Source organism: Paramisgurnus dabryanus, chromosome 1, assembly GCF_030506205.2.
Source record: "Paramisgurnus dabryanus chromosome 1, PD_genome_1.1, whole genome shotgun sequence".
NCBI classification, from domain to species: Eukaryota; Metazoa; Chordata; class Actinopteri; order Cypriniformes; family Cobitidae; genus Paramisgurnus; species Paramisgurnus dabryanus.
In genome coordinates, this window is record NC_133337.1 from 57204898 (window position 1) to 57232759 (window position 27862).

The following is a 27862-nucleotide window of genomic DNA, read 5'->3' on the forward strand; positions in this document are numbered from 1 at the left end:
CAGTGGGTACTTTCAGAGGTGTGCCTACCATCATTTATCAAACTTATTTATTCTTCTTAATAATTTATCATAATACTTCCATAAATGTATACAGGTTTAGAACAGGATAAGGATGAGAAAATTGATAACAGAATGTTCATTTTTTTTGGGTGAACTATCCCTTTAAATCTGTTCATTTACCACTTCAGTAAAACCTACAGCACAAACCATCCGCATCTGTCCCTTTAACTAGCTGGCGTGGCGTTTAAATAACAGACAGCACGTTTGTCAAATAGCATTGCTACTCTGAATGACGCGACCCAATGGGAATCATTCGTGGGCGGGGTTTGACTGTTTACTGTCTCATTGACCGTTTGACGGTGGGTATGATGACAAGATGGAGTTCTTGCTGGGAAATCCGTACAGTACTCCAGTGGGACAGTGCATTGGTATGTTTTTTCAACCAAAATAATGCTTCAAAATCATGTCTTAACAATTTAAGCCCAATAGCGACGTTTCTTTTACTGAACGGATGTACGGAGGCTGTATAGATAGCCTGTCAGTTAACTGCTAACAGCTAATTCTCCACAATGCTAACAGTTTCTGACTAGCTGTCATTAACGTTACGTGCTTTTACAAAACAGTGATTTATTTAGTCATTTCAATTTTATGGAAACGAAAATGCAGAATTTGTTAAAGTAAGTACACGTTCACTTACCAGCTGGTACAGTGTTATCTAGTTAGCCGTTGACAACTGCGTTTATCTCTTAGATTCAGTTGAAAGACTAAAAATGATTTGTAATATTGCTCAACTTTTGCTTACTGACTTTTTTGTACAAAATAAGGAAACTGACTGCTTGTCTTTGCAGAACTTATCACAAGCTTATACATTTTGCATGACATGCATTTAATGGCAATGAATGTCAACGTCATTAATGCTGATGCTATTAAATAGACTTGATTTACTAACAGCCAAGATAATAGTTCATTAAGTCTTGTGCAGCTTACTCTTTGTAACTATATCTGTTATTATAAAAATATTGTTTTTTGATCTTCCTTAGAAAGGGCCACAGATGGATCCCTACAAAGTGAAGACTGGGCTTTGAATATGGAGATATGTGACATAATCAATGAAACAGAAGATGGGTGAGCAATAAATGATTTATAGCATTTAATTACATAACCTCTTTGATCATGTATTTCTTCAAAGCCAAACTGCTCGCATGGTTTTTATCTGAATAGATTTTTATTACGGGTCATCGGTTATTCTGTAACTTTCTGACATAGTTAACATTCTGATGTATTTACATAATGGTGACGGATGCTCTTTAATCAAATATTTATTTATAATGTGTTAATGTGTCATTTGTAGAATCTGACATGCTTGATTATGTTATAACTCTTGATTTACACAATAATTTTATAATAAATTGCTTGTTATCTTGCATGTTATTTCTATCTAATCTGTAGGCCTAAAGATGCTATAAGAGCTGTGAAGAAGAGGCTAAATGGAAATAAGAACTATAGGGAAGTGATGCTTACATTGACGGTAAGCAATAACCAATTGAAACTAATTTGCTTTGTAGTCTTACAGCAAGCTTGCAGATGCCTTAAATGCTTTTAATACTCATTATCGATTGTATTTGTGTTCAGGTTCTTGAGACGGGTGTAAAGAACTGTGGATATCGTTTCCACACACTTGTCACCACCCGGGACTTCATCGATGGGGTTCTGGTGAAAATCATTTCTCCTAAAAACAATCCACCTGCCATAGTGCAGGACAAAGTGCTAGCTCTGATACAGGTATGGCAAAAGTCACGTAGAAATGTGTTTTTTAGTTAATAATGTTGTTTTAAATCTCTTTGCATAACATGAGAGAGAGAGAGCGAGAGCGCATCATGGGCTGGTTACCTGATGCTCAGTTGCCAGGGAGATCTTGTTCATTCGTTGGCACTTGAATTGTGCTCATTACAGCTGAGTGGATCCGGTTACCAGGTTTGGCTCAAGTGACCAAGGGCGACCTGCATTTAATTAGTCTGTGATAACTCCCAGCGATGGTACCTCTAGAATCACTTTGTTCATTGAACAAAGTTTGGTTTATGGTTGCCTACATATTTTTAATCAGAAAACATTGTTTGCTATTTTTAGCAGTTACCAAAATGCCTAGTGAATACCTGGTTTGTTTCGCCCTTTGCCTAATACTACTAATACTAACAAGATAATTGTTCATATACTGTAGAACAAGAAGAGGACTCAGAACGAATGTACCTCCTTGTTAGCTTTAAAAGTCCTATGTTTATACAGTATATACTGCTTTTTCAGTTTTCACATACTTTCACAGGCTTGGGCAGATGCATTCAGAAGTAGTCCAGATTTGACCGGAGTGGTCCACGTCTATGAAGAAATGAAGAGGAAGGGTATAGAGTTTCCTCGATCTGAATTGGAGACCTTGTCCCCCATCCATACACCACAGCGGGTATGTGCTGACATCAGCAGCATTATGCTTTTTTAGTCACATAGGCTCCCTGATAAACATTTTTTCTTATATTCTTCTTACTCCCAGTAATTTAGCACTCCAATGTTAAAGTCAGAATTCTGAAAAATATTCTGTCCATTATCCTTTATATAACTTTATAGCTTTACCAACCATATTTATCTCTGCACTTTCACTTATGTCTTGCTCTGCTGATAACAGCAACAAAGTGCTCCAGAACTAGAGCAGCCAAAATTCACCGCCCCTCCCCAGCCCAAACCACAGCCCCAACCTGGCTCTGCTCCTCCCTTCTCTGCGCCTGTCGCCCACACTTCTCCACAGTTGCCCAATCTTCAAATATCTGCATCAATCAATCCTTCCCCTGAACAGGTAAGGTAAATTTCCTAGTTTAACTATTTTAGTTAGATGGGTTGAGACTTGTTTTGTCAGATTATACATAATAACACAGTATAATATTGGGGTTTAGATTTGCAAGCTGCGCAGTGAACTCGACATTGTGCGTGGGAACACTAAGGTGATGTCAGAGATGTTAACAGAGATGGTTCCAGGTCAAGAAGATCCATCTGATCATGAACTTCTGCAGGTTTGAAATTGATTTTGACCTGATATTCAGAGCCTGTGACCACATTGCATTTGTGATGTTACCACTAATTTGTTTAAGGGTCACATCTGCTTTGTAAACATTCTTGGCTGATCAATTGTGAATTAATCACCCTATATGAATCTTAAACCAAGTGCAAACAGGCCCATTGTTGCAGCAAATATCACTGAATTTTCAAAAGACCACCAGAAGGAGTGTTGATACCTCTCTACTACGGAGCAATACTGTATTTTACTATTCATTTACAATGTTTCCTGTCTGCCTTGAAGGAGTTGAACAGGACATGCAGGGCCATGCAGCAAAGGATAGTTGAGCTCATCTCTCGTGTGTCCAACGAAGAAGTCACGGAAGAGCTCCTGCACGTCAATGATGACCTCAATAACATCTTCTTAAGATATGAGAGGTGTGATCCAGATTAATGAAAAGATAATAAGTTACATTGATTCTTATTGTTCACCTATTGTGTTTCTTTTAGATACGAGAGGTTCCGATCTGGCCGAACAGCTCAAGGCGTTAACAATGGGGTATGTTGTATTTACTTTAAACAAGACCTTTAATCTGTATATTACGCTGGTTTCACACCGCAAGCGTGAGCAGCCCGTGGCCATTGTGCTTTTACACCGGCTGCGTTTGTAGCGCATACTGTGCAGTTTACTAACAGTATAAAAATCTCAAGTTCACATTACTTTATTTTACATACATTTATGAGCAAAACCTCTTTAACCCTATAACTGTCACTGCCCCTTTTGAGTGGGGGGGTGAAAAGGTGATCTGCACGTTAAAATTACTATAACTCTGGCATTCTTTGGTTTAGAAGCAAAATCTTGGTCTCTTTTTTAAGAAGACAATTTATAGTTTTACACTGAGGTGTTTGAAGTTGTAAATATTAAATGACAAAAAAGTTATACTCGTTTAAATTTATTTTAAATAATAAAAATAATGCAATAAAGTATATACTCTCTAATCAAATGTATATAAAAATTAAAATGTTTTACTCTCAAAACACCACACCAATAAAGACACAAGTCTCAACTAGTTCTGAACCAAATTTTAGGTGAAAATAACAAAAAATGAAGTTTCTGTCACACTTTTAGTGGTTTTACCAACCAAGGCCACTAGGTGTCAACGGTTAGTTGCAATATCTTGTCAAAAGTTGATAAATTACTGTCTCTGCATTGTGTTTAATGCAAAAAGGTTTTGAAATATGAAAACTACATTCTTAGAGCTTTCCAACGATATATAGTTTGTCAAGATTTTTGAAGATTCATATATTCATTTTGAAGAATATTAGAATTATGAATATATACGAATTCATATGGACTCCTACTGGGTCAGTGACAAATAACAAAATGACTGTCCCTACTAAATTTCCATCATCAAATGGCCTTGAAATATGAAAACTACATTCCTAGAGCTTTCCAACAATATATAGTTTGTCAAGATTATTTCAAGTTTATAGGGTATTAGTGTTATAAATTTATAATCATTTATATGTATTCCTATGGGGTGAGTGACATTTAACAAAATAACTGTCCCTATACAAATTCTATCATCAAATGGCCTTGAAATATGAAAACTACATTCCCTGAGCTTTCCAACAATATATAGTTTGTCGAGGTTATTTCAGGTTAATGGGATATTTACAAATAAATATGTAATAACATTTTGGGCCCAACTGTTGGTCTGCGATATTTTAGAAAATGACTCTTATTACATACTTTTTTTTTCAAAATGGTTTTGATATATTAAAACTACATTCTTAGAGCTTTCCAACGGTATATAGTTTGTCAAGATTGATGTAGGTTAAGACTATGTAATTATTGTTTTAAATATGTAATGCCAAACGTCCCACCTGTGGGACAGTGACAGTTATAGGTTAATACACTTTTTGACTGTCAGTGTAATTGATATTAACTGTGAACTGTGATTTGTTTAATCCCTATTGTTTTTGTGCAGTTCTGGTCTAATTAATGACAGATATAGACACAGTACACAATTATAAACATAAAAAGCCCATGGCACATTATTAAATCCGTTTCTCTGAAGTTTACGATAAAAGAAAAGATTTCACTCATTGATTGACAGCATGATGCAATCGATCAACAGTATAAGCATAAGATTTAGATTTAAAGATGTATTTGCTTATCTTATTAAGAAATTCATTTAATTCTGTGCAGAGAGTGAATAACAGTGCAGTAGGGCTGCATAATGATTAATCGCGACTAATCGTTTGCAGAATAAAAGTTTTTGTTTACATCATTTATGTGTTTGTACTGTGCATAATAGTTGTGTATATATAAATACACACACATAAATGTAAATATTTAAGAAATATTTACCTGTTTATATACATTTTTATATTTATATATACTTTATTTTATATATACATATAAATACTTTATATATAAATATATTTTACTCTTAAAATTCTACATACATTTTAAAAATATTTTATCGCTTTCTTTTAAAATCGCTTGAAGTTATGACTGTTTAAAACACATTTGGCATCACATTCATGGTTTGGTAAAATGACACTTTTTCGTGCAAACAACGAGCATTTAAACCATAAACAATGCACTGTCACTTTAATCGAGTGTAAGCAGTGCGGCACAAAATAGACCCAACACCGAAACGATCGCAGCACTGCTGCTTCACACAGCTCATGCTACGCAAGCACATGCTGTTCACGCTTGCGGTGTGAAACTGGTGTTAGCCTCACTTTATCCTTAATGTGTTTTTTTGAATAGGTCATAATTTCAAAGGCACAGCCGAGCCCATGAATATCACTTCCTCTCATTGCTTGCTTTTCGCTTGACAGTATTCTGTGAGAGTGTACATTTGCAGTGCAAACATCTGTCATTAGCATAAGGAGATGTGATTGTGCATGTTAGTATTATGTACGGTGTGTTTTTTCTGTTTTGTGATTTGTGTTTCTTATGTTTTTGTTATTGCTAGCTGAGGGAGGCAAGTATATAAGTCATCTATTGCCATTTTTGTGAATGCCAAGAAATGTTGAGTCAGGGTCGGCTGGAACATTTTTCCCATGTTGCACCTTGCATGCTTCATCATGATCCGCCCGCCACCAGCCTGTTACCTTTGCTTGCCATGCCCATATCACCTCATTTTATTGCCCACTAAGTTTAGTAGAAAGGGGATTAAAATTTTTGGAGACAGACTGTGGAAAAAAACACAATCATGGAATTAGGACATGTTGCAGGCCAGATATAAACCTGCATCACCCACATAAGCACAACACCTCTACCGTATCAAGGATGCATAACGAATAATCGCGATTAATCTATAGCAAAATAAAAGTTTGTGTGAACTTTGTTTAGATAAATGTGCACACATGCATGTATATATTTAAGAAATGTTTACATGTGTATATCTGTTACATTTGTATATTTATGTTTAATTTGTATTATATATAAATACTTAATATATAAATATATTTTTTTTTCTTAAAATTATACATGCATGTGGCATATTTATCTATACGAAGTTATTATACACAGTTTACACACATATGATGTAAACAAAAACTTTTATTCTTCTATAGATTAATCCCAATTAATCGTTATGCATCCCTAGAGTATCAAGATAACGTGTGGTACCACAGCACCAGAGCATGTTTTTGCCTTATTAACATGTGCACATCCACAGCAGTACTGTTCTGACAAATGACATTTTGGCATGGTTTTTTATTTATGCATTTATAATTGTGTCTATAAGAGCAGGCTCCTCTGAGAGCATGTGTCTTTTAGGGGACAAATAAAACAAAGGTTATATGGAATCATTCAGCTATACAAAAGAAGTCGCCTTATTCCAGATACAGGGAATGTCTTAAGTTGCCATCAGCATCTCTCTTATGAGCTCCTCAAGCTCATTGTTTCACCATTTTCATCAATTCTTAGTGTATTTTGAATTACGCGTACTAGACTTCCTTTCACAAACCTAACAAGGCTTGGTGAATATGGTGAAATTAAGCATCCCAGCCATTTTACTCGCACTTCCCTCAACCTATAGATCTAAACTTTAGTGACTCCCTCTTTACTGTAGTAGTCCATCCTGTAAACCAGTGTAAAAATATTCATTTATTGTTTTTAGGCACCCAGTGACTGTCCTTAAGTGTTGGTAGTCAATATGCATCTATGTGGAATGGTGTTTACATCCACAGGTGCTGAACGAGGCTACAGAAGATAACCTGATTGATCTAGGACCGGGCTCTCCAGCAGTGGTCAGCCCCAGGATCAGCGCTACTCCTCCGTCCAGTCTGCCTCCCTCTGTGGCTCCAATTCGTTCTGCCTCTCCCGTCACACTATCCTCTAGACTGGCTGGTTTGGGTGAGTCTTGTACCTTGCACCACAGTATTCTTCAGATGTTTGTTTTCTGTTTGTGCTGATGTAAATTAATGTCTTTTATTGCTTTACAGATGTCGGTTCAGACAGCGTGACTGGCACCTTGAGCTCTCTGACCAGCTGTCAACCCCAAGATGATTTTGACATGTTTGCTCAGACCAGGACTGGCACCATTCCTGACCAGCGGAAGAAGTATGAAATAGAGTTATTATGTCATTAGGGCTTGTCTACTTGACAATAACAAACTAATTACACAAATGGAACAGCAAAAACGGATTCAGTGTATACTTTGTAAATGCAGCAGGGAACTGATGCAGTGAGACAGACTTTTGGGGGTTTGCTGAGGAATCGAATAAAACTGTGTTTCTGACTGCTGATTCTCGCACTTATCCAATAGAAAACAAAACGCCCTAAAAGTCATGTGACATGCAAACATTTCCTAAAATAAATCACAAATATATGAAGTTAACTTGACCAGTATGACAGACACATAGTCCATCCTATATTTAAAAATGGAGATGTAAGGGTTTACCTGGACAACCTTGCAATGGCACATAATTTAAAGGTGCAGTGTGTCATTTTAAGAAGGATCTCTTGACATAAATGCAAAATATTATACAAAACTATATGATCAGGGTGTATAAAGACCTTTCATAATGCACCGTTATGTTTTTATTAGAATGAGATGTTTTTATCTACATACACCGAGGTTCCCCTTACATGAAAGTCGCCATTTTGTGCCGCCATGTTTCTACAGAAACCCTTAACTGACAAACTTTTTTTACTAAATTGTCTCCGACGATTTTACTAAATTGTCTCGATGATGACATGCTTCTCTATGCGTTTCAAAAGCGAGGGGTGAGCAGTGGACTGAGCAGTTGGTTGCAATGCGCAACCTCACCACTAGATGCCGCAAAAATGTACACACTGCACCTTTAATAAAATATTTTTATTTCGCTAGTAATTTCAATATAGTTTATTTTAATGAAATTACTTTTCATGCTTTTAGAGGAAATTATACGGTTTTCCAAAACAAATATCCAGAAAAGCTAGATATATTTATGTGCCGCCCTGCCATAACAATGAGTCATTTTGATAATACTTGTTTAGAAATGTGCAAAGCATAAGCAAAATGGCATGTATCTGACTGGCAAAAGCCTATATACTGTAGGTTCACCCTAGATATAATCAAGGCATCATTCAGATCAGATGCTAATAAAGTTACACTCACACAATGCTGGTTTTTAAATTTTCAGTGTGCCATTCGAGGACACAAAGGCTTTGAGTGGAACAGCCCCGACTTTGGATGTCAGACAGCACAACACTGGGGTGAGTGTGATGTGACCCTGTGTGTGTATTTTGTCATGCATACAGACTGCATATAAACAATAAAAATTTTAAGGATTTTAAGTATGTAGACCATTATGTGGTAAAGGGTGTGAAACCATGCTTAAAAATATACCAGTTGATGAACAACAAAGGGTTAAATGGGCAAGAAGCATGTTTATTTTCTACTTTTATTTTACATTTGTCGTTTTTTTGGTGGGTATGGACCATTTGTTGTCTAGTGCAGGTTTTGGTAAATGCCGCAGGTGGCTCTGCTTGTGTCTGTAGTTTTTTTTTTTGCTGGTTTGATTTAAGATTTCATTAAGTTATATTTTGTTTGTTTTGTTTTGTTTTCTTGGCATTATTTATTGATTTGATTTGTTTGGTTCCGGCCCATGGTTTGGGTCCATAGACTGCTGTTGACCAGTCCTCTGTCATGGATGACATTGAGGAGTGGCTCAGTACTGACGTGGTGAGATTTCCTTTTGTTTGTTTTATTTGAGCTTTTTCCTACTTTAGACTTTATATTTTCCTTAATATTTTTACACTAACGACCTGGTACCATTTATAGGTCACTTTCTGTTCCTCCTGTGGTGTAATTCAGTGGCGGACAGTGACTTCTATTTCGAGGGTGACGATGCAAAGCTTGTCCAAACATGTATTTAACCCGTCATGTGTTTGGTGTGTCATGTAAACTTATGTGCATCACGCCATGTCAAAATACATTTATTTTTATGATAAAAGAGACGCTCATGTTTGCCAGATACTCATGTGTTAATCTCAGAGTTTAGTGTTAAGTTAGTGTCCTGCAAGTATTATGTGAACGTGAGCGTATCATAAACCCTTCCAACGCGTTTTAGGCAGGCTTGTATTTTGACATGACACATAATGTGCATAGATTGACAGACATGACACAACAAACACACATTTTGACATGATGCGCAATGCACACGACACTCCAAACACATATTTTGATATGCACCCCTCGGAAGAGAAGTCACCAGCTGCCACTGATGTTATCAATTGTTAATCTATAACTGTGTTTCTTTTCTGGAATATTCTTAAAGATTTCTTTTTTTTAATTAGAGCCTTTTGAACAGATGCTTGCTTCACACGCTTTTAACTCTTTAATTTCTATACTAATGCCTCTCTTGAATGTTTATCTGGGAATTATTTTGGGGATTTAAATTTGTGATGAAGGTTGGTATTTTAAAGGGAAATAATTAATTAATAACTTGTCTTTGTATTTTACGCATCCATGCACTAAAATCTCTTCTGTTTTTTTTTCTTTTGCAGAAAGGAGATGAAGGAGAGGAGGGCGTGACAAGTGAAGGTATAAAAATGAACATATTATTCATTTACCATATTATTCATATACCATCTTTATCTAATAGTGGAAATCCTTCAGTTTTTTTCCCAATGTAATTCACCATTTTTAAATGATCTGATTAGCATAATTATTTTGAGTTATAATAAATAAACTAAATAAAAATATATAAAACTTGTTTGCTTTTGCAACATTGCTGAAATGGTTAACATGAATTTCTTTTATCTCTTTAAAGCTGCACTACATTAAATTAAAAGTTTAAATGTTGTGTCCATTTAGTTAATTTTCAAATACTTTCTTCCAGAGTTTGACAAATTTTTGGAGGAGAGGGCCAAAGCAGCAGAGATGCTCCCGACGCCCCCTAGTGACGATCTTTCTGCTACCGCAGGCGCTGCTGCAAGCGCGAGTAAAAAGACGGGACGGTCCGAGGACACCCTGTTTGCCTTGTAGATAAGTGTCAGTTGTTCTGGGATGGCCCAGCACTGCTCCTGTGTGCTTGTGATGGGTCAGTCGCTTAGCAGATCCATCAGCCTCCCTTCTTTCTCTCCTGCTTACTGCATTTACAGCACAATCAACACTATCACAGTGTCCACTGAACTGTTTCACGACACTACACATTTTCATATTGAACATTTTCATACACTATAAAGTTTTCATTCCATTGAAAGTGCTGTATAAGAAGCTCCCTCTTTATCTCTCCTTTAACATACTTTTCAGTGTGGGTTTGAGAGGTTGATGTTTATTTTTTTAAATAATATTCGTGGTACAACGCAAGAAAATTCACGTTGAAGTTGTCTGCTACTGTAGATCTGACCATGTTTCACTTTGTGTTCACTGTGGTCCTGCATGCAACAGCAAAATAATCCTGTTTGTGTTTTCTCAAGAATCTTTAAAGGGAGCTGTTTTTCTTTTTATTCCACTTTCCCAATGAGTTTTTGAAAGAGATGCTTAATTTGGTGTTATTTATTGTGAAATTTTCCATTAGTACATCTGATATTAATGGAGGCTGAGTTTAAACCAATCAATTGCACATTCAGACTCATATTTACACATTTTAAGGAACACTACACTGTCAAAAAAGAGTTGGTTCAACTTAAAGTAAAATACCTGGTTGCCTTAACATTTTGAGTTAATTCCACTTAAAAAATGTTAGTTTGAGTCAACATATATTTTTAAGTTGAATGAACTAAAAAATTCGAAGGCAACCAGGTAGCTTACTTTAAGTTGAAACAACAAATCTTTATTTTACATACATTGTCATTTTCTCATCTTCATAAATGAGGATTTCTAATGCTAAGCTTTGGACAGATCAAAGAGGCGCGTTTAAAGTATTATAAAAGTAATCCAAACCTTGTGTGCTACTCCGACACCTCTGAATCGAAACCGTATCTTTTTTTGATAAACAGTGAGAAAATTCCTATTCGCAGAGGTTTAGAAGGAGCTATAAAAGTGACATGGGGTTTAAAAATGGTTTGTTGCCATTGACCCAAAACGCCAGCTACCAAACAATATGATTTTTGGGTGAACTATTCCTTAAGGTCATATTGCTATAAAAAATTACCTCAGTTATTAAATGAGACAACAAGCATAACTTTTCCAGATTCCACATTTTAAACAGTAAACGGCTCATTTGAAAGCTATTCACGATGAATTTTACTATTTGAACATTGTGCTGTATAATTGGTTTAAATGGAATGGTCTGTACTACATCTCTGAACTACACAGTCATACCACAGGGGGAAATTATATTATTTTCACTGGATGCTTTTAAATGGTATTATGTTTTTCCATGGCAAAATCATTGTCTATTAGATAGGATTAATAGAAACAAAAAATATGTGTTAGTATTTTTTAATTTGCACTGAAAGATTTATTCACCTATCGGCTGTTAAGAGGTTTTGTTCGAATGCAAAATTTAAGATATCACTTATTTCAATGCTGCCTAGTATGAGACAGAAAACAAATGAAGTTTATAGAGAACTGATGGTGACTGCAAGGCACTTTAAATTGGATTTTACCTTGCACAACTGCCACAGAAATGGTTTAATGCTTAGTGTTATTATTGGGGAAAGAAATGGATCTGCCTTAAAGAACAGAATGTAGGTTTTAACAGCTAACAGTCATTTAATGTTCGGTACTCATGTTTGCACATTTAAACTTTAGTCAGTGAGTTGAATGTGCTAATGAAATCTTTGTAGTTTGAGTCTCACTATTGTGTACATACGGCTTTGACGGACCAAACTTGAGCAAATATTTTGAGCATAAAGTCAACTAACTTAAATACGTATATGGCTTTTAGTGTCCAAAGGGGTTGTAGTTACGTTCGTAAATGATTTTGTTCTTAAAGGTTTACGTAAATCAAAAGGACAGTGCACGTTTTGCATGGCTAATAATTTTATATAATTTATCACACTACATGTTATAAAATTGATCCTGGATTTTAGTGATTTTGATTAATTTTGCTTTTGTAATTGCGGTTTTATTACTGTGGAGGTTAATTGAGGATCGCCTGTTTGGCAGATTTTGTGAGAGTTCATTGTGCTATGGTTGTAAACTTTACAGTCACGTCAAACTTAGGTTGTTGGTTCGTTAAAGGGAAACGGTGTCATGGTATTCAGTCATTTAGTTTTGGGAAAATGATGAATACTGTAAAACAAATAATTGAGAAATTATTTAGCAGAATTAATATAGGTGTTGTTTCTTAAACATTCGCTGGGTATGAGGATAATTCAAGCATTGCTGTTAAACACTATAGCTGCTATGTATTTCTTATGCAGAGACTTTAGGGACAATGCTGGTGGTCACATTTGACTAGTTTCTTTAATAAGATGTAAATCTCAGCATAAATATTAATTCATATATATATACACTACTAAGTTTGCTATATGTTTATGACACTATCGCAGAAATGGATCATTAAGGAATATGTAACTTTTTGAAAATAGTTATTTATCACTTTACTAGGTAAATTGTGCAATTTCATCTATAAATGCTGCAGTTTGATTTCATTTGAAATGGGTTTTGGCTGTAAAATTGTCTCCAGAAATGTACAGTTTGAGAATGTAAAACAAATTTATTTTGATGAATCAGTATTGACTCTATATTAATATGAAGGGACTGTAAAGATCAAATTCATTTGCTTTGTTTCCACACTTTTCTTTTTTGACTATGCTTTTCAACTTGGAGTGGAAATACTTTCACTATTTTACATTTTCTTTCCAACACAAGCAATGTCTTTTGGCAGAGGAACCCTTTTTGTACCGTTGAGCGTTTCTTTAGGAATGGCACCTTGATATGTATTTGGAGTTGTGTGTCTGTGTATGTGTTTCAACAGCTCCTGATATACTGATGTCTGCAGACACCGTGTTTATTCTGTATTTATCCAGGAAAGAAAGGGAGAGAATCAAGCTTTCCAACAAGCAGCATTTCTGTAACAGAACTGAAATGCAGTGTATGTGTGTTTGTGTGTGTGTGTGTGTGTGTGTGTTTTGTATGAGGGGTTAGGCATAAGTTGTACACTTTTAACCAGCGATCATTGCTGTGATTGGTCTTGGTTTTACAGATTGTACTGGTTGTTGGTCTGTGTGCTTACCTGTTGTTATACCTCAAGTTGCGCTCTGTACTGTTTGATTCATGCATGTGTTGAACTCCAATAAAATATACCAAAATGGTTATCTGTTACAAGCTTTTCTTTTAAAGAGCACCAATGGTCCGATTCACATTTATACATTTCCTTTGGGGTGTGTTAGTGTGTATTAGTACATGTTAACGCTATGCAAAAGGTATATACCCCAAAGTAAATGATGACGCGAGATATCGTCTCCAACGTAAATCTCTTTTCTTGAACTATAACAAACACACGGTTTGTAGGCAACAGTTTACTTCCTGGGATTGGTGACATGGACAAGATCGACATTATCAAAATTCCCTGCTTCGGACTCACAGCCTGTAAATGAACTCCTGTTAGTACTGCACTGTGCGCAAATCTTTCAAACATGGTAAGGAACGTCACATTTCTGGCTGACGTCAAAGGTTAATTTTCGTTGAGATAGACATGTAAGTAAATTTTAAATGTACATTTTAGCGGTTACCTTGTTGTCGTCATTAGATAACAAAGTAAAATAAATGGAGCAGCTCGCCAAATTGTTTGCGAGACCAGCTGTCTGACTTCTGTGTGCGGGGCTGCAGACTGCACACGTCGGTGCCGTTTACATTCGGGTCCAGTCGAGTTAAAAAAAGTTGCCACTGGTTCGTGTCGGCCTCGGATTTGTCTTGGGTAAGGTCTTTCTTAAAAAAAAAACGTATTCATGCACGTTGGTGTCGGGTATAAAGTGATTCGGGGGGAAATTTCAGGTCGGGTACATTTCTTTGGACCCAAGAAGACTTCTAGTCAGAGGTATTCAGACCAATCACAACGTACAGATTAGCTGGCCAATCATGGACAGTTTTGTACAAAATATGTGCGTTTTAGGAAGACAGGGAAATCTGGTTCTAAACAAAAATGTATGGTAGGTGGAAAATAAGGTTTTTTTTTTTTACCATAACCATGCACCACATTGTATTATACCAAATATACCAAATAATGTTTTTTAGCAATGATATGCCCTTTAAGTATAGTATTAAATGTATAGTAATGATGTCAGTTTAAATAAGAAGAGTTTGGATGCAAAACCCTTAAGTGCATCTGACATTTTTACTTGTAAATAAGCTTTTATTATCAGACGGGCTCTTACGTTTAGGTTCAGTAATTTCACTTAAATCGCCATTTAAAGATTATTAGTAGGTACCTGAAATGCCGTATTTTCACATGCCACATTAGTAATTTCATTGGTATTTAACAATTTTATCTGTCTTTCACTGCAAAACCCTCTAAGTACATACAAACATATCCACTTCTAAAAAAGTCTTCACTGTCCTTTCTGAATATAGTTAAAATGCTAAAATATTCTGTAAATAACCATATATATATTTTGTAAGCTTCCTTTTAACCAGTTTAAAAAAGCTCTTGCACCGTGATGTACGAGCGCTGTCATTTAACCAATTCTTCTTTCATGCACTTAGAGGACTTTGCTGAAAATCGCAGTGCATTTAACAGATTTCTGAATGGATTTGAAGTGATAATATTTGAAGACTGTATAATATGTGCTGAGAGCATTTTGTGAATATCATCTCATTTGGACAGAGGTGGCGTTTAGCAGCTTTTGCAGTTTTTTTGTTTTTGAGCTTTAAACTTGAAGTATATTTTAAGGCAATGCTTTCTTGTTCACTGTCAGAAAAAAATTTCAAAATAGCTGTCACTGGGGCTTTCAAAAACTACAGCTTTGCACCTAAAGAGTTCATATTGGTACCTCAGAGGTATAGCAAAGTGATAAATTTTGTAGCATTTCAAAGATACACTGTATTAGTATCTAAAAGGTGCTTATTGGTAACAAATGTGTATTTTTTAAGAGAAATACCCAAGTGACTGCTGGAGAACAATTTTTTTTTTTTATATTTTGATGCAAGACTAAAAAGCAAAAGGGATATAAAGAAAGATTTAAATGTTGGTATATTTGATTCCCCTTGGAAATGAATAATCATTTAAAAGGAGTAAAAATACAGTACAGAGAACCTGTCTGCTTAAACCAAACTTTAATCAGCAGAATGATCTCAAACCTTTTACTCCTAAACCCTTGAAGACAGAATCTTCTGTGTATGTGGATAAATTTGACAACGATTTAGAGGAAATGATGCAAGCCCCAGTGAGAATCAGGCTTGCGTAGCGCATTCCTGTAGGGGTTAAAAATAAAACCTCTTGTGTTTGCTGTGTTACACATTCCTTCCCACAGGTTTTGCTGTAAATGAATTATTTCGGACTGTTTTTGGTTACAGTATGTACTATTTGTAAGCTATGTAATCAACCCAATAACCTTCTCAAACATCTCAAATCAGTGCCTTATTCCTTGAAAAACATGGCTTGACAGACTAAATGCTTGTGTTGATAGAAACACAGGTAGAACAAATGTACAACAGTCATATTTTCGATAAGACAGCCTGTTGAGTTTAAAGTCCGCTGTGAATTCTCAGGTATTTACTTAAGGCTTTAGATTCTTGTTTATGTTTCCTGCTGTCACCTGAAGTCATTTAGGTGGCTGCTTTTTAGTTTTTTGTGAGAAACATCGATGAACCGTACAACAAGCATTCAGAGGCACGACTGAATTGATGTTCTAGTATATACTGTAACTGATGTCCCTTACTATTATCCATCACATAGCATCTTTCATTATGTTTAAAAACCTCATAACCCCCAGTTATTTGAAGCAATCTCTTCTAACTGCAGAAATATGCACACGCTCTTTGCTTATTTATTAAATTGAGTTATTCAATGAATGCTACATCCTCAGTGCTCACCAAAACCACACCTTAAGGAAATGATGATTGTTAATCAGGGACTTATTATTTGATTATTAGATCGCGTTTTTCTCTCTATAAACATTTATTTCTTAAAGGCTTCATCACTATCTTGTTTTTATAATAATATCCTAGCCAAAATCCAATTATAAAACAGGGAAAAAGGCAACAAAAGCTAAACATTTTGAGTAAATTAGCTGTTTATGTTTATTATATGGGCCCTATTATCGTTGCACATCACTGATTTCCCAATTTCCTCATTCAGTGCTGTTTACTTTGCCGTAAGCCTCTCATTTCACAACTCTGACAATGCTTTAATATAACGCAATAAATATATGCAGAAAAATAGAGCTTTATATACAAATATATGCTTTAAATTCGTATAAAAATATTCCTGAACCGAGAGACGTATTTGTCAAAAAAAAACCTATAAATTGTGTTTGATTAAAAATAAAAAGCATTTTGACAGTACACTATTACGTGTGCTTATTTATTTATTTATTTATTTATTATTTTGTGTATATCAGGCATTTTAAGATCAAGCCTTGAAGCACTTTATGCTAAGTTAATTTACCCAAATATATCCACACCACAGCACACAACATCAACAGCACTGTTAATAGAAACCTGCTGATCCATAACCGTTTTAGAGTTAGACGTTCACTGGGGGGCAGTGCAATATTTACCTTAATATCTGCGATCGATCAGAGGATTTGCAAGCCGGCATAAGGCGTTTAATTATAATTGCGTCAGGATAGGTGTTGTAGTGGCACCGAGATTTGAATAAGGTCACATATCCGGCTAACCTTGCAAGTGTAATGCTATATTAAATGCCAGTCATGTTAAGTGTGTTGAAACCTTTCTGATGCAGTCACTCTGTAATGTAAAGGTTAAATTGAAATATGTCCCCTCCTGAGCGCGAGGCAAGCCATGATTGATACACCTTAGAAGGAAAATAAATGTTAACAGGCTCCCGTTTTAAACTCGCGGCTTCTTGAGTGATATGTATTCTAATGGAGTGTTCGGATCAAATTTAAGTCCGACTTCATATAAATGGAAAAGGTCAGTCAGAGAGATTAGGGAGATTTGGAGAAGGTTAGACTGCACTTGTCTGACAGTTTGTTAATATTTGGTTATTAAAATGCTTATAAAAATACTTTTTCATAGGTAAAATAAAAAATACTTAATGTTGTATAGACAAATCTGTACTTATAATGTACTGTACTTAAAGTCAATAATGCACACTAGTAGCAATAATATTTTATTACACAGGGATAACTCTTCTTGTTCTTGGTTTAATCGGCGTTCTTCACGCATTTTTGACTCGGTTTTAACTGATGTGAGATTTGACATCAGTTAAAGCATTTCTCATTTGTATGCTAACTACATTTCTATAGCAAATTGTGCAATAACAAAGTGAGCTTGATCTTAATTTTATGATTATTTTTTTATTTTAATGCCTAAACATAGAATTAAGTTTTACATTACACATAATTTTTTCATTTTCTTTAGACCTGAAATCATAATTAGGGATGCAGAGATATATCGGCCTATAATCGGTATCGGCACATAAAAGCATTTCCTCCACTATCAGACATCGGCCGATTTATAAAGTCAGATCCTGGCAATCGAAAGGGGCGGAAAATGCATCAGAACTCATATTGTGTAAATATTTTGAATTGGGTCACAATGACAACAGAATTGCATTTTGAATGCTGGGTTATTTTCAAACCAGCATTGGGTCAAAAAGTGAAGAGCCCAGCCCGCTGGGTTGTAATTGAACCCATGCTGGGTTGTTTGAACACAAAATGCAGGGTTGTTTTAACCCATTGTTGGGTCAAATATAAACATTTTATGGGTTCATTTCAACCCATCGGTCTGGGCTTGTCCATTTTTGACCCAACCCTGGGTTAAAAAAATAACCCAGCATGATTTAAACTGTATGTGAAAGAAGAAGGCTTTAAGCGATAAATTCAATAAATGCTATTTTATTGCCTTGTATTGGCAGTCAAACTAAATGTCATATATTTCAGCATTACTTTCTCCCAACCCACAAATGTAACAAATGCTACTGTATTTTATATTTTTATGTATTTTTAACAAATGTTTAGCTATCAAAGTAAAAATTGGATTCGACTGAAAACAACTGGCAACCAAAAAAGAATTTTTACAAGGGCTTTGACGCATTAAAATTAATAACTACAAAGAAAATTCACTGTCCAGCATTTAAACATTCAGTGAATAACAAGAGATTCCATCAATGTAAACAATTCCTTGTTGCACTTAAATTTAAAAGTTTAATCAACTTAAATTTACAATTCACTTTAACTTTCTTAACTAGTGAGGAGTTGCTTAATTAAGTTAAATTAGCTTAAATTTTTTATTTTCATAATTTAATCCTTACTAGACAAGAAAGTTGGAATTAATTGTAATGTCCAATAGATAAAACTTAGAAATGTAAGTGCAACAAGGAATTTTTACATTGCAGATTCAAAAACAAGATCTTAAAACACCCCAGGGAAAGTTTAAGTGCTGGCGTGCTGTAGTGGTGCCCTCAGGAGCTTGTTTTCAGTCTATCAGTGATTGATACGGATCACAGACTGTCAAGGGCCAACGATAAACATTATAAACAGCGTATGTAAACAAAAGAGTTATTCGGCAGTTCTGCAGTAAGCAAGGAATGCCGATTCCATTAACCCCATAGCTATGTTAAAGGATTTGTTTGCAAACACTAAATGGTCCAGCACCACAAATTTCAGGTGTGCAAAAGAGTTTTACCATTTAAAGAAAAATAATCATTTTCATCATATATGCATTATCACATTTACATTTATGCATTTAACAGATACCCTTATCTACAGTGACTTACAGTGCATCCAATCCATACAATTTTTCAATCACTATATATGTGTTCCCTGGGGATTGAATGCTTGACTTTTGCATTGCTATAATGCTTTACCAATTGAGCTACAAGAACACCAAAGACTGTAAAGTGACTAAAATTGTGTTAAGTACACAGTTTAAACATCTTGTGGTGAAGTGATGAACACAGCTACCCGATTCCCAACACTCTTATTATGAATAATGATATAACTTACTGTTAAATGCTTACATGAACCACAGCGAGAAAGAGTCACTGATGTCAGCGCTAGCACATAAACACTGCATGTGCCTAATTACAAGCAAAGTTGCATTATGGGAAATCTTAAAAGAGTTTTTGGGCCGCTATAGAAGCTTTAAGGGGTTCTTGTTTTTAAAGCATTATTGTATTTACTGATTTGCATTGTAGATTCTCTCAGACTGAAAAGTTCAGTTTTGGTTACATGGTCCAGAAGTGCAGATTAAGATGCTGTGGTTCCAGATGGTGGATCATGGCTCCAGTCACACTGTTAGCGGCCCTGATGCCCGGCAGAGGGTCCGGTGTGGAGAGAATGTAGTCAATGCTGAATTTGATCTCGGGTTCGGGTTTGCCGAGGGACTGGTTGATGCGGGCCGGTCTGTGAGTAGTGTTCATTGGGCAGAAAGTATCTGAATCCGTGGCTCTTACTGCAGGTCCCTGATGTGTGTCCATGGCAACAAAGGGTTCAGCTGGCTCCTTGAGGCCCAGTTTTAAGTTGCGTCTGCGGCGGCGACGTCGGAAGTTGCCATTTTCAAAGAGGTCCAGCATCGACTCGCAGCCTGTGGCAAACGTCCAGTAATTACCTTTTCCTTTCTCGTTACCTTCTGTGCGGGGCACCTGAGGAAACACAGGTAATTAGATCTATAGATAGAACTGATATGATACCATTATGCTTGCTTGTACAGCATAACAAAACAGTCTGATTACAAATACTTTAGGGTCTAAAAGTCAGAGACCACTAGAACTATTTTTTGTTCTTTACTAATACAATTTTTTCATCACAGATTGTGATTAAACAATCATTTATGGGGAAATGTTTAATTGCACATGAATTTGAAGAATTTCTTTTTGTCTCGTTTTTGCTTTTAAGAAATGTATTTGTCTGACACTCCAAAATGACCTGGGGTGCATTAAAATAATGTGTTTTAATCAGTATGTGTGTTCATGCTTGTAAAATAAATAAAACTTCATGATCTTTGCTATATCACCATTATTAAAAAAAAAGTTAAACCTGAAATATTCATACAGTGCACTGGTCAAAAAAAAAAAAATGGTCAAAATATGTACCCTAGCAGTTGCTGGGGCAGTACCCTTTAAAAAGGTCCTAATATGAATGAATTGTATTTGCAAATATGTATTTTTAAGACACTGATATGTATCTTCAGGTGCAATTCTGTACTTTTTATAAGGGTACAGGCAGTGACAGCTGGGGTACATATTTTGCCCATTTTTTCCGACAGTGTAACCTTTATCAAAACTCTTAAAACTTTGTGTTTAGGTTTAAAAGGACATTTTTTTAACATTATTTCAGATTTTTGGACGTTATACACGGAATGATCACAGCGTAAGCTAGTTATTTAGTTAGTAGTAATCTTTTTTTTGCATTTCAGATTTTTTTTAAGTGTACCTTTATAAAGCAGCTGTTTAGAGAGAGGTTATGACGAATGGAGTTTTGCCAAGCCCTCTGGTTGGATCTGTAATAAGGAAATCTCTTCATGATGAACTCGTAGATTCCCGATAGGGTAACTTTGTTCTCTGGGCTCTGCTGTATTGCCATTGCTATTAGTGCAATGTAACTAATAGAGAAAGACAGAGAACGGATGAGAGTCAGGGACCATTTGTGCCTCTAAAGAGCCTTGTATCCCCTTGATTACAATCTGTGGGGCTGGAGTAATTAAGTAAAAAAAATCACACGCACACACACAAATGCTTATACATGAATTAAATATAAACACTTGTGTTCTTGTTTATATAGCAGCAGCTTTTATGTTTCATCTTAAACAATATTATAAACCAAAAGCAGTAATTTCAATGGTCTTAGTATTGTTTTTATGTATTTTTATTGTAAAACATATTATTATGGGTAGATTTCCACATGAAAAATACTGTACTTTATTATTTACTGTAGTAAACTAATAAATTGTAGTATACATTAATTTCTACACTTTGTTAATGCAATATTTGATAAATTATTGTAAATACTGTATTATACTTTAACATTTATGGTAAGGTTCAAACACTATATTATCTAGAAACTTTATTACAATTTACAACAGTAAATAAAATATACAGTATTTGTTCATGTGGGTTTTTTAAGTTGTTATTATTATTAAAACATTGTAAATATTAAAATAAATAGTAATAAAAAACGTAAAAAGTAGTACATATAAAATAAATTAATAATACTATTAATAATAATAATAATGTACCTGTAAGCCGGTCGGCACACTTTCTTTTCTTCATCAGTGCCACATGTGGGGTATCCATCTCCATCATAGTTAAAACAGTTATAAGGATACTGTGAGTTGTCAAACATCATGAGACGTCCAGGATGACGACGAGCCTTAATGTTTGAATAAAAGGCTGTGTATGGCAAAGGCAAATGAAGCTGCTCTCATGAGAAGTGTGTATGAGTGTTTGTGTTTGGGGGCTGCTGGTCAGATGCTGATATAATGGGCGTACATGACTGAACTACTGTAAACGCCTGAACCCACCCAAACTCCACTCACTCACTCATTCACTCTTTGATTCCGGGTGGTCCAATCCCATTTGCGATTGGATGTTTTGTTTTCTAGTGTTTCTTTTTATAGTCTGATCCACTTAACAATAATTGAATGAAACATTAACAAACATGCCCCTCGTGTCTTCAGTCGTAACTCTTTCAGGTTGTTTTCGTTCCTCTCAGAGTTGTGGCCCCTTGAAATGAATCACATATCTCTCGGCAACGACTCTCGGCTTCTGTAGATGCGATCTATAATGCGACATAATGGACATAAATTGTGTTTCCGTGACTAAAAAGGGGATGTGTGTTCAAAAGGACATTTAAGTGGCCATATGAAGGACCGAAACACGCGCAAACAGCCCGAGGCGCGAGATGTCTGTGTGTGGGCCCCCTTGATCTACAGACAGATTAATCCCAATTGTTTGGAATGGACACAACATCCTTCATATTTCTCTTCTGAAATTCAAGTGTCTAAGCTGTTTATTTACACGCGTTTTTTTTGGCCTCGACCCACGTGAAAAACGTTAGTATTTAAATAGCCTTAACGTTAAAGAAAAATTTCTAAAAGTTGTGGAACCAGTAATACACAGAAGGAAGTTTTTGTCTATCCATTTACTGTAACCAGTACAACAAAATATCATGATTGCCTACACCAAATTTACTATATAGGCTACTTTTTTCATGTGGGGATCCGCGTTTTATTTATTTAGGCTATTTTAGTTAACCTCTATTGTTTACATTCGGAAATATTGTTAAAAGTTGACAGAACCGAATGACCAGACAGAGCGCGTTCATGTGTCGTTTCCTCCTGTCTGAATGCACTGAAGGTCTGATCTGATAACGGCTCAGTCCCAGCGGAGTCCCGGCCGGTTCCCATGACGCCGTTTCCTCTGCTCTCATTACTGCTGTCCGGTTAGTGGTCTCTGTCTCCCCATACCGATCTCACCATCATTACACCAGAAGAAAAACACTGCAGTTTAGTCTCTTGGTAAGGCTTTTATAGCGCACGCGAATAATCTCATTCAAATGTATTAGTGTTAAATAGCACAATTACAAGTCCACATGGGGTATAGCTTATCAAACACTATTTAAAATTGTAGTACACGATTAGTAATTACTATAGTAGTCCATAATTACTAGGCTATAACGGATAGGCTATATTATAATAGGCTACTATTTTTTAATGTGGATAAGGTGCATTTAACAGAAAGGCATGCATACTTCTGGTGATAATCCAGACAACAAGGTGATTTCAGGTGAATTTATTATATTTCTGTTTTAAAATGTTGTTTCATAAACTACTGTAGGCCTACGTGTTTCAAAACAGATTTCTGTTCATTCCCACTTTTTATTTCACCCTGAGCAGCCATGCTTAGAATTCTGCTTCATTTTAAAAGTTTATTTTATTTTTTTAAGCATCTCACAGCGCAACTAAATATCATTTTAAGAAACATTATGTATAAAACCATTTGCTTAATGTTTAATTGCACCATAACCGAGGGGAAAACTGAAACAAATAGTCCCACTGAGAGACAAAACTGCATGTCGGCAACAACAACAAAAAACATAGTGTATTTCTTCCAAGATATGAGAAATACAAACTATGCATACTGTACAAAGAAAACAACAAAACGATGTACAAAATAAACTTACAATAACAATTATCATCTATCATTGAACAGGCACTAAAGAGCCACATATTTACACAATTTCTTTTGTAGTTTTGTAGTAAGACTGCTTAGGGCTTTATATAAACAACCAGTCCATCCCACACCAAAGTAAAAACACTGAATACAATATACTTGCAATGTCCTGTTAAATGCAGCATACAGTACAAATACAAGAAAATATCTTACTGACTCTGACTGATATCATCACTTTGCTATTGTCAATGACTCTGGGTTATGACTGTACTATAAATCAAGAGGTAATAATGCTTTAGTTACTGTTACTGTTTATTAACTAATTTTAGGCTCTTTAGAGCAGCACAGTATATGACAAATGTTACTGTAGTTTAGTACGGTAATCCATTGTATGTTATTTTTGTGATTTGGTGTTTTCTACATAAAATCATTCTACATAATGTAAAGAACATTATGTGAAATATAGCAGTGTTATCTTTAATATTTTCTGAGCAAGGTCATGTCAAAGATTGAAATCAATGAATGAAATAAAACTTTGATGCTTTTGATCTCATCATTAGATTATAAGACTTTAGCCGGCATTTCACAGGCAGTGTTACTGTATACAGCAAATACTGTAGGTGAATAATGCTTATTTTATGTGAATAGAAGCTCTAGAAAAGATAAAAAAAAATGCTATATCAGAAAAAGAGAATAAGAAATGTAAACCAGCATAGATTCAAGATGCATCAATGTGCCCCTGAAAATTGTTTTTCAAAATGGTAGTTTAATGACAAATCTACAATGATTCATAGATTTGACATAATCAGCATTTCACCCCTCTAAAGGAAAAGTTCACCCAAAAATGAAACTTCTGTCATCATCATCTCATCATCATGTTTTTCTTAATCTGTATGAATTGTTTTTTTCTAATGAACACAAAAGCATATATTTTGAGAAATGATGGTAATCACACATTGACTTCCATAGAAACAAATATGATGTAAATCAATGGGTAACTGTGTGCTAACCATCATTTATCACAAGATCTTCTTTATCATTTATCACAATACTTCCATAATATTTGTTTTCCTACTATGGAAGTCAATGGTTACAGCAGCTGTGTGCTTACAAATATTTTCTTTTGTGTTCATCAAAATAAAATAAACAAAAAACACAGGTTTAGGACAACATGAGGGTGAGTAAATAATGACAGACCTTTCATTTTTGGGTGAACTATCCCTTTAAAGTCCACATTTGTCGGTCAAATGCATGTGAATATATCCGTTATTTATATTTGAACTTTTTTATATTTTAAATGTATTATATATCACTTTAAATTTAATAGAAAAACAGACAGATATCCATGTGTGTGTAAAATAAAGTGATTAAGCATAGCCAAAATTATGCAAATTATTAAATGTTAAGGATGTTCCCTGAAATCCCCCCAAAATAATATTTGTTTTTTAACACATTGCAAATATTACACTAATAGAAAAAATGTGACCCTGCCTGTGAAAACCAGAAATGCACCAAGCATCAACATGACCTTCTTACTTAGTATTAAAGACATCAAGGTTATATTTTCACAGAATGATCTTTATATGGGATGATTTTATGTAGAAAACAGTAAATGGGCTATCACAGGCAGGTTCACAAATATCAAAACTTGTTTAATGGACTAAGCTGAATCGACCTATAAAAAGAAACAATGAGTGGCATTTTTGGAATAAATATGAAACTCAGTAAATAGCCTCTCTGATCAGAAATAATTGTACAGATGGACCTATACTTTTTGAAGATAACAGACTCAAAGTGTTCTGTAAATAAAGAAAAATACACAGCACACTTTAGCAGTAAGTCTGTCTGGCATGTCAAAGTGCAGCTACAGTATACTTGACTCATTTAGTTTTTAAAAAACTATGCTATAGCTTTAAAGTTACAGCAAATATTGGACCAACAATATTTAGTAAAGACATGGAAAAAAAATTTAATATGCATTTATTTCTATTCTTTATAAATGATTTTCAACTGGTTTTGTTTTCAGGGCTCAATTTTTACATTACACATCAAGTGCATGGTGACCCAACACAGAACCTACAAAGTTGTTTATCATAGAAAGGTAAACGGGTATTCTTAAAGGCGGAGTCCATGATGTTTGAAAGCCAGTGTTGATATTTGAAATCACCTAAACAAACACGCCCCTACCCCAATAGAATCTGGACCTTCTGTTGATAGACCCGCCCCACACATACGCAACCCGGCATTTGATTTGATTTGATTGGCTATAAGTGTGTTTTGGTAGTCGGCCCGTCTCCTTTTCCAAACCGTTTTTCAAACATCGTGGACTCCGCCTTTAAAGGGATAGTTAACCCAAAAATCAAACTTTTGTCTTCAATACGACAATTTACTTAATAAAGCATCCAAGGGTATCAGCAAAAAGTACATGTGGCTCTCCGATCATTTATCACATGTTCAGACCTGTCAAAATTACACGATCCAAGAATCCATGTAGTATTCCAGCATTAAGGAATCCTGTAAATACAAAACGTCTAATTGACTTGTGTAGGAGGGGTAAGACACTGGGCTTATCGGCAGGTGGTAGGGTAAGCTAGTATGCTTGTAGGGTAAGTACTGTAAAAACATATTACATGTGATTTCACAGTCTGTAGCTTTGTATATAGGAAATATACACTGCCGGTAAAATGTTTTAAGACACTGACTCTTTATTTATATATAAACTCATCCAAATTATGGAATAAAACAAATGTAATGTTGGGAATTCAAAATAAATCAAAACTGTTATATTTTATAATCTATGAAATGCAGTCGCCATTTTCCTAGAAATTGCAAAACCGTACAAAGAAGCTTTTAAAAGTTTCACTTTAGGATGAATTTGAAAGAATATTGCAGTTGTTCATATTTAATCTTATTGGCTGCTTTTCCTTCAATATTCAGTTTAAGTCATCTATTTCAAAAATAATAATTTCATTATTTTTTATAATAAAATTTTTGTTTTATAGTAACCGAAATTAATCTGTTTGGCACATGCATATTTTTGTCTACAAAAGTAATTTCAAGCATATAACCACACACCTTCAGATTTTTAAGATCATACTGTACAGTATGTTCAGTCAAGTGTTTCAAAACTTGATCAGTAGGGTATATTGTACAGCAATATGCATAAAATAATTTATAAGAGTTTAATAATTGTATTAACTTAGTTAAGAGAATATACAGTGTCAAAAAAAAAAAATGGGTCCTAGCTGTGACTGGGGCAGCACCCTTTCAAAAAGTACACATGTGCACCTAAAGAGTTCATATTAGTACCTCAGGTGTACATATCTGTACCTAAATAGTACATAATAGGGTCTTTTATACCGCCTCAGTGACAGCTTGGGATCATTTTTTTCTGACAGTGATTTGGTAGGTTTTCTAATCAGGCACTAAAAGAGTCCTCATTAAAAGGTTTTTCAGTCAATGGAATCAATTTGGGGTCCTAATCAGACTAGGGATGCTAAACAATTAATCGTGATTAATCGTTAGCAGAATAAAAGTTTTTGTTTACATCATATATGTGTGTGAACTGTGTATAATAAATTTGTATAAATAAATGTACACACATGCATGTATATGTTTTAGAAATGTTTACATGTGTATATACATTTGTATATTTATGTATAATTTATATTATATATAAATATAAATACTTAATATATACATTTTTTTTTCTTAAAATTATACATGAATGTGTTCATATTTATATATATACATATTTATTATACACAGTTTACACACATATGTGATGTAAACAAAAACTTTTATTCTGCTAGCGATTAATCGCGATTAATTGTTTAGCATCCCTAAATCAGACTGATTTGACCAAGTGGATTCAATAGCTCATGACAACATCCAAATTATGTGCAAACAAGACAAGGTGTCTATGAGGATTCTTAACAGCTGCAAACCTTCTGTGAATTTGCTTAAATATCAGGTTGTATTCAATTAACACCGATCATAGTACATGAAATGATCAGCAAGTCACACACACTTGCTGACACTCTTGGTCACTTTAAGCATTGATACGAGTCATAATATTCTGCCAATATATTGAATCCACACACTGGATATTCACACACTGGAT

The 27862-nt window shown here is 34.9% G+C and overlaps 2 protein-coding genes across 3 annotated transcripts; one reads left to right on the plus strand and one right to left on the minus strand.

The window, feature by feature from the left end:
- Nucleotides 1-286: 286 nt before the first annotated feature.
- On the plus strand, nt 287-13759 carry tom1l2b (target of myb1 like 2 membrane trafficking protein b). 2 transcript variants are annotated; one of them, XM_065242525.2, is made up of 15 exons: nt 287-428; nt 1041-1125; nt 1450-1528; nt 1633-1782; nt 2321-2455; nt 2675-2842; nt 2940-3056; nt 3344-3477; nt 3550-3598; nt 7252-7417; nt 7507-7624; nt 8689-8761; nt 9171-9230; nt 10055-10091; nt 10390-13759. In XM_065242525.2, the coding sequence occupies exons 1-15, from the start codon at nt 377-379 to the stop codon at nt 10533-10535; spliced, it is 1569 nt and encodes a 522-aa protein (XP_065098597.1). In that variant the 5' UTR covers nt 287-376; the 3' UTR covers nt 10536-13759. The 2 variants fall into 2 exon arrangements, with proteins under 2 accessions (XP_065098597.1, XP_065098598.1); XM_065242526.2 differs by lacking the exon at nt 9171-9230.
- Nucleotides 13760-15569: 1810 nt separating this feature from the next.
- Nucleotides 15570-22377, minus strand: foxl3 (forkhead box L3). The gene is made up of 3 exons (XM_065242527.2): nt 21804-22377; nt 21002-21170; nt 15570-20211 (listed from the first exon to the last, which is right to left on the minus strand). The coding sequence occupies exons 1-3, from the start codon at nt 21911-21913 to the stop codon at nt 19795-19797; spliced, it is 696 nt and encodes a 231-aa protein (XP_065098599.1). The 5' UTR covers nt 21914-22377; the 3' UTR covers nt 15570-19794.
- Between the last annotated feature and the right edge of the window lie 5485 nt (nt 22378-27862).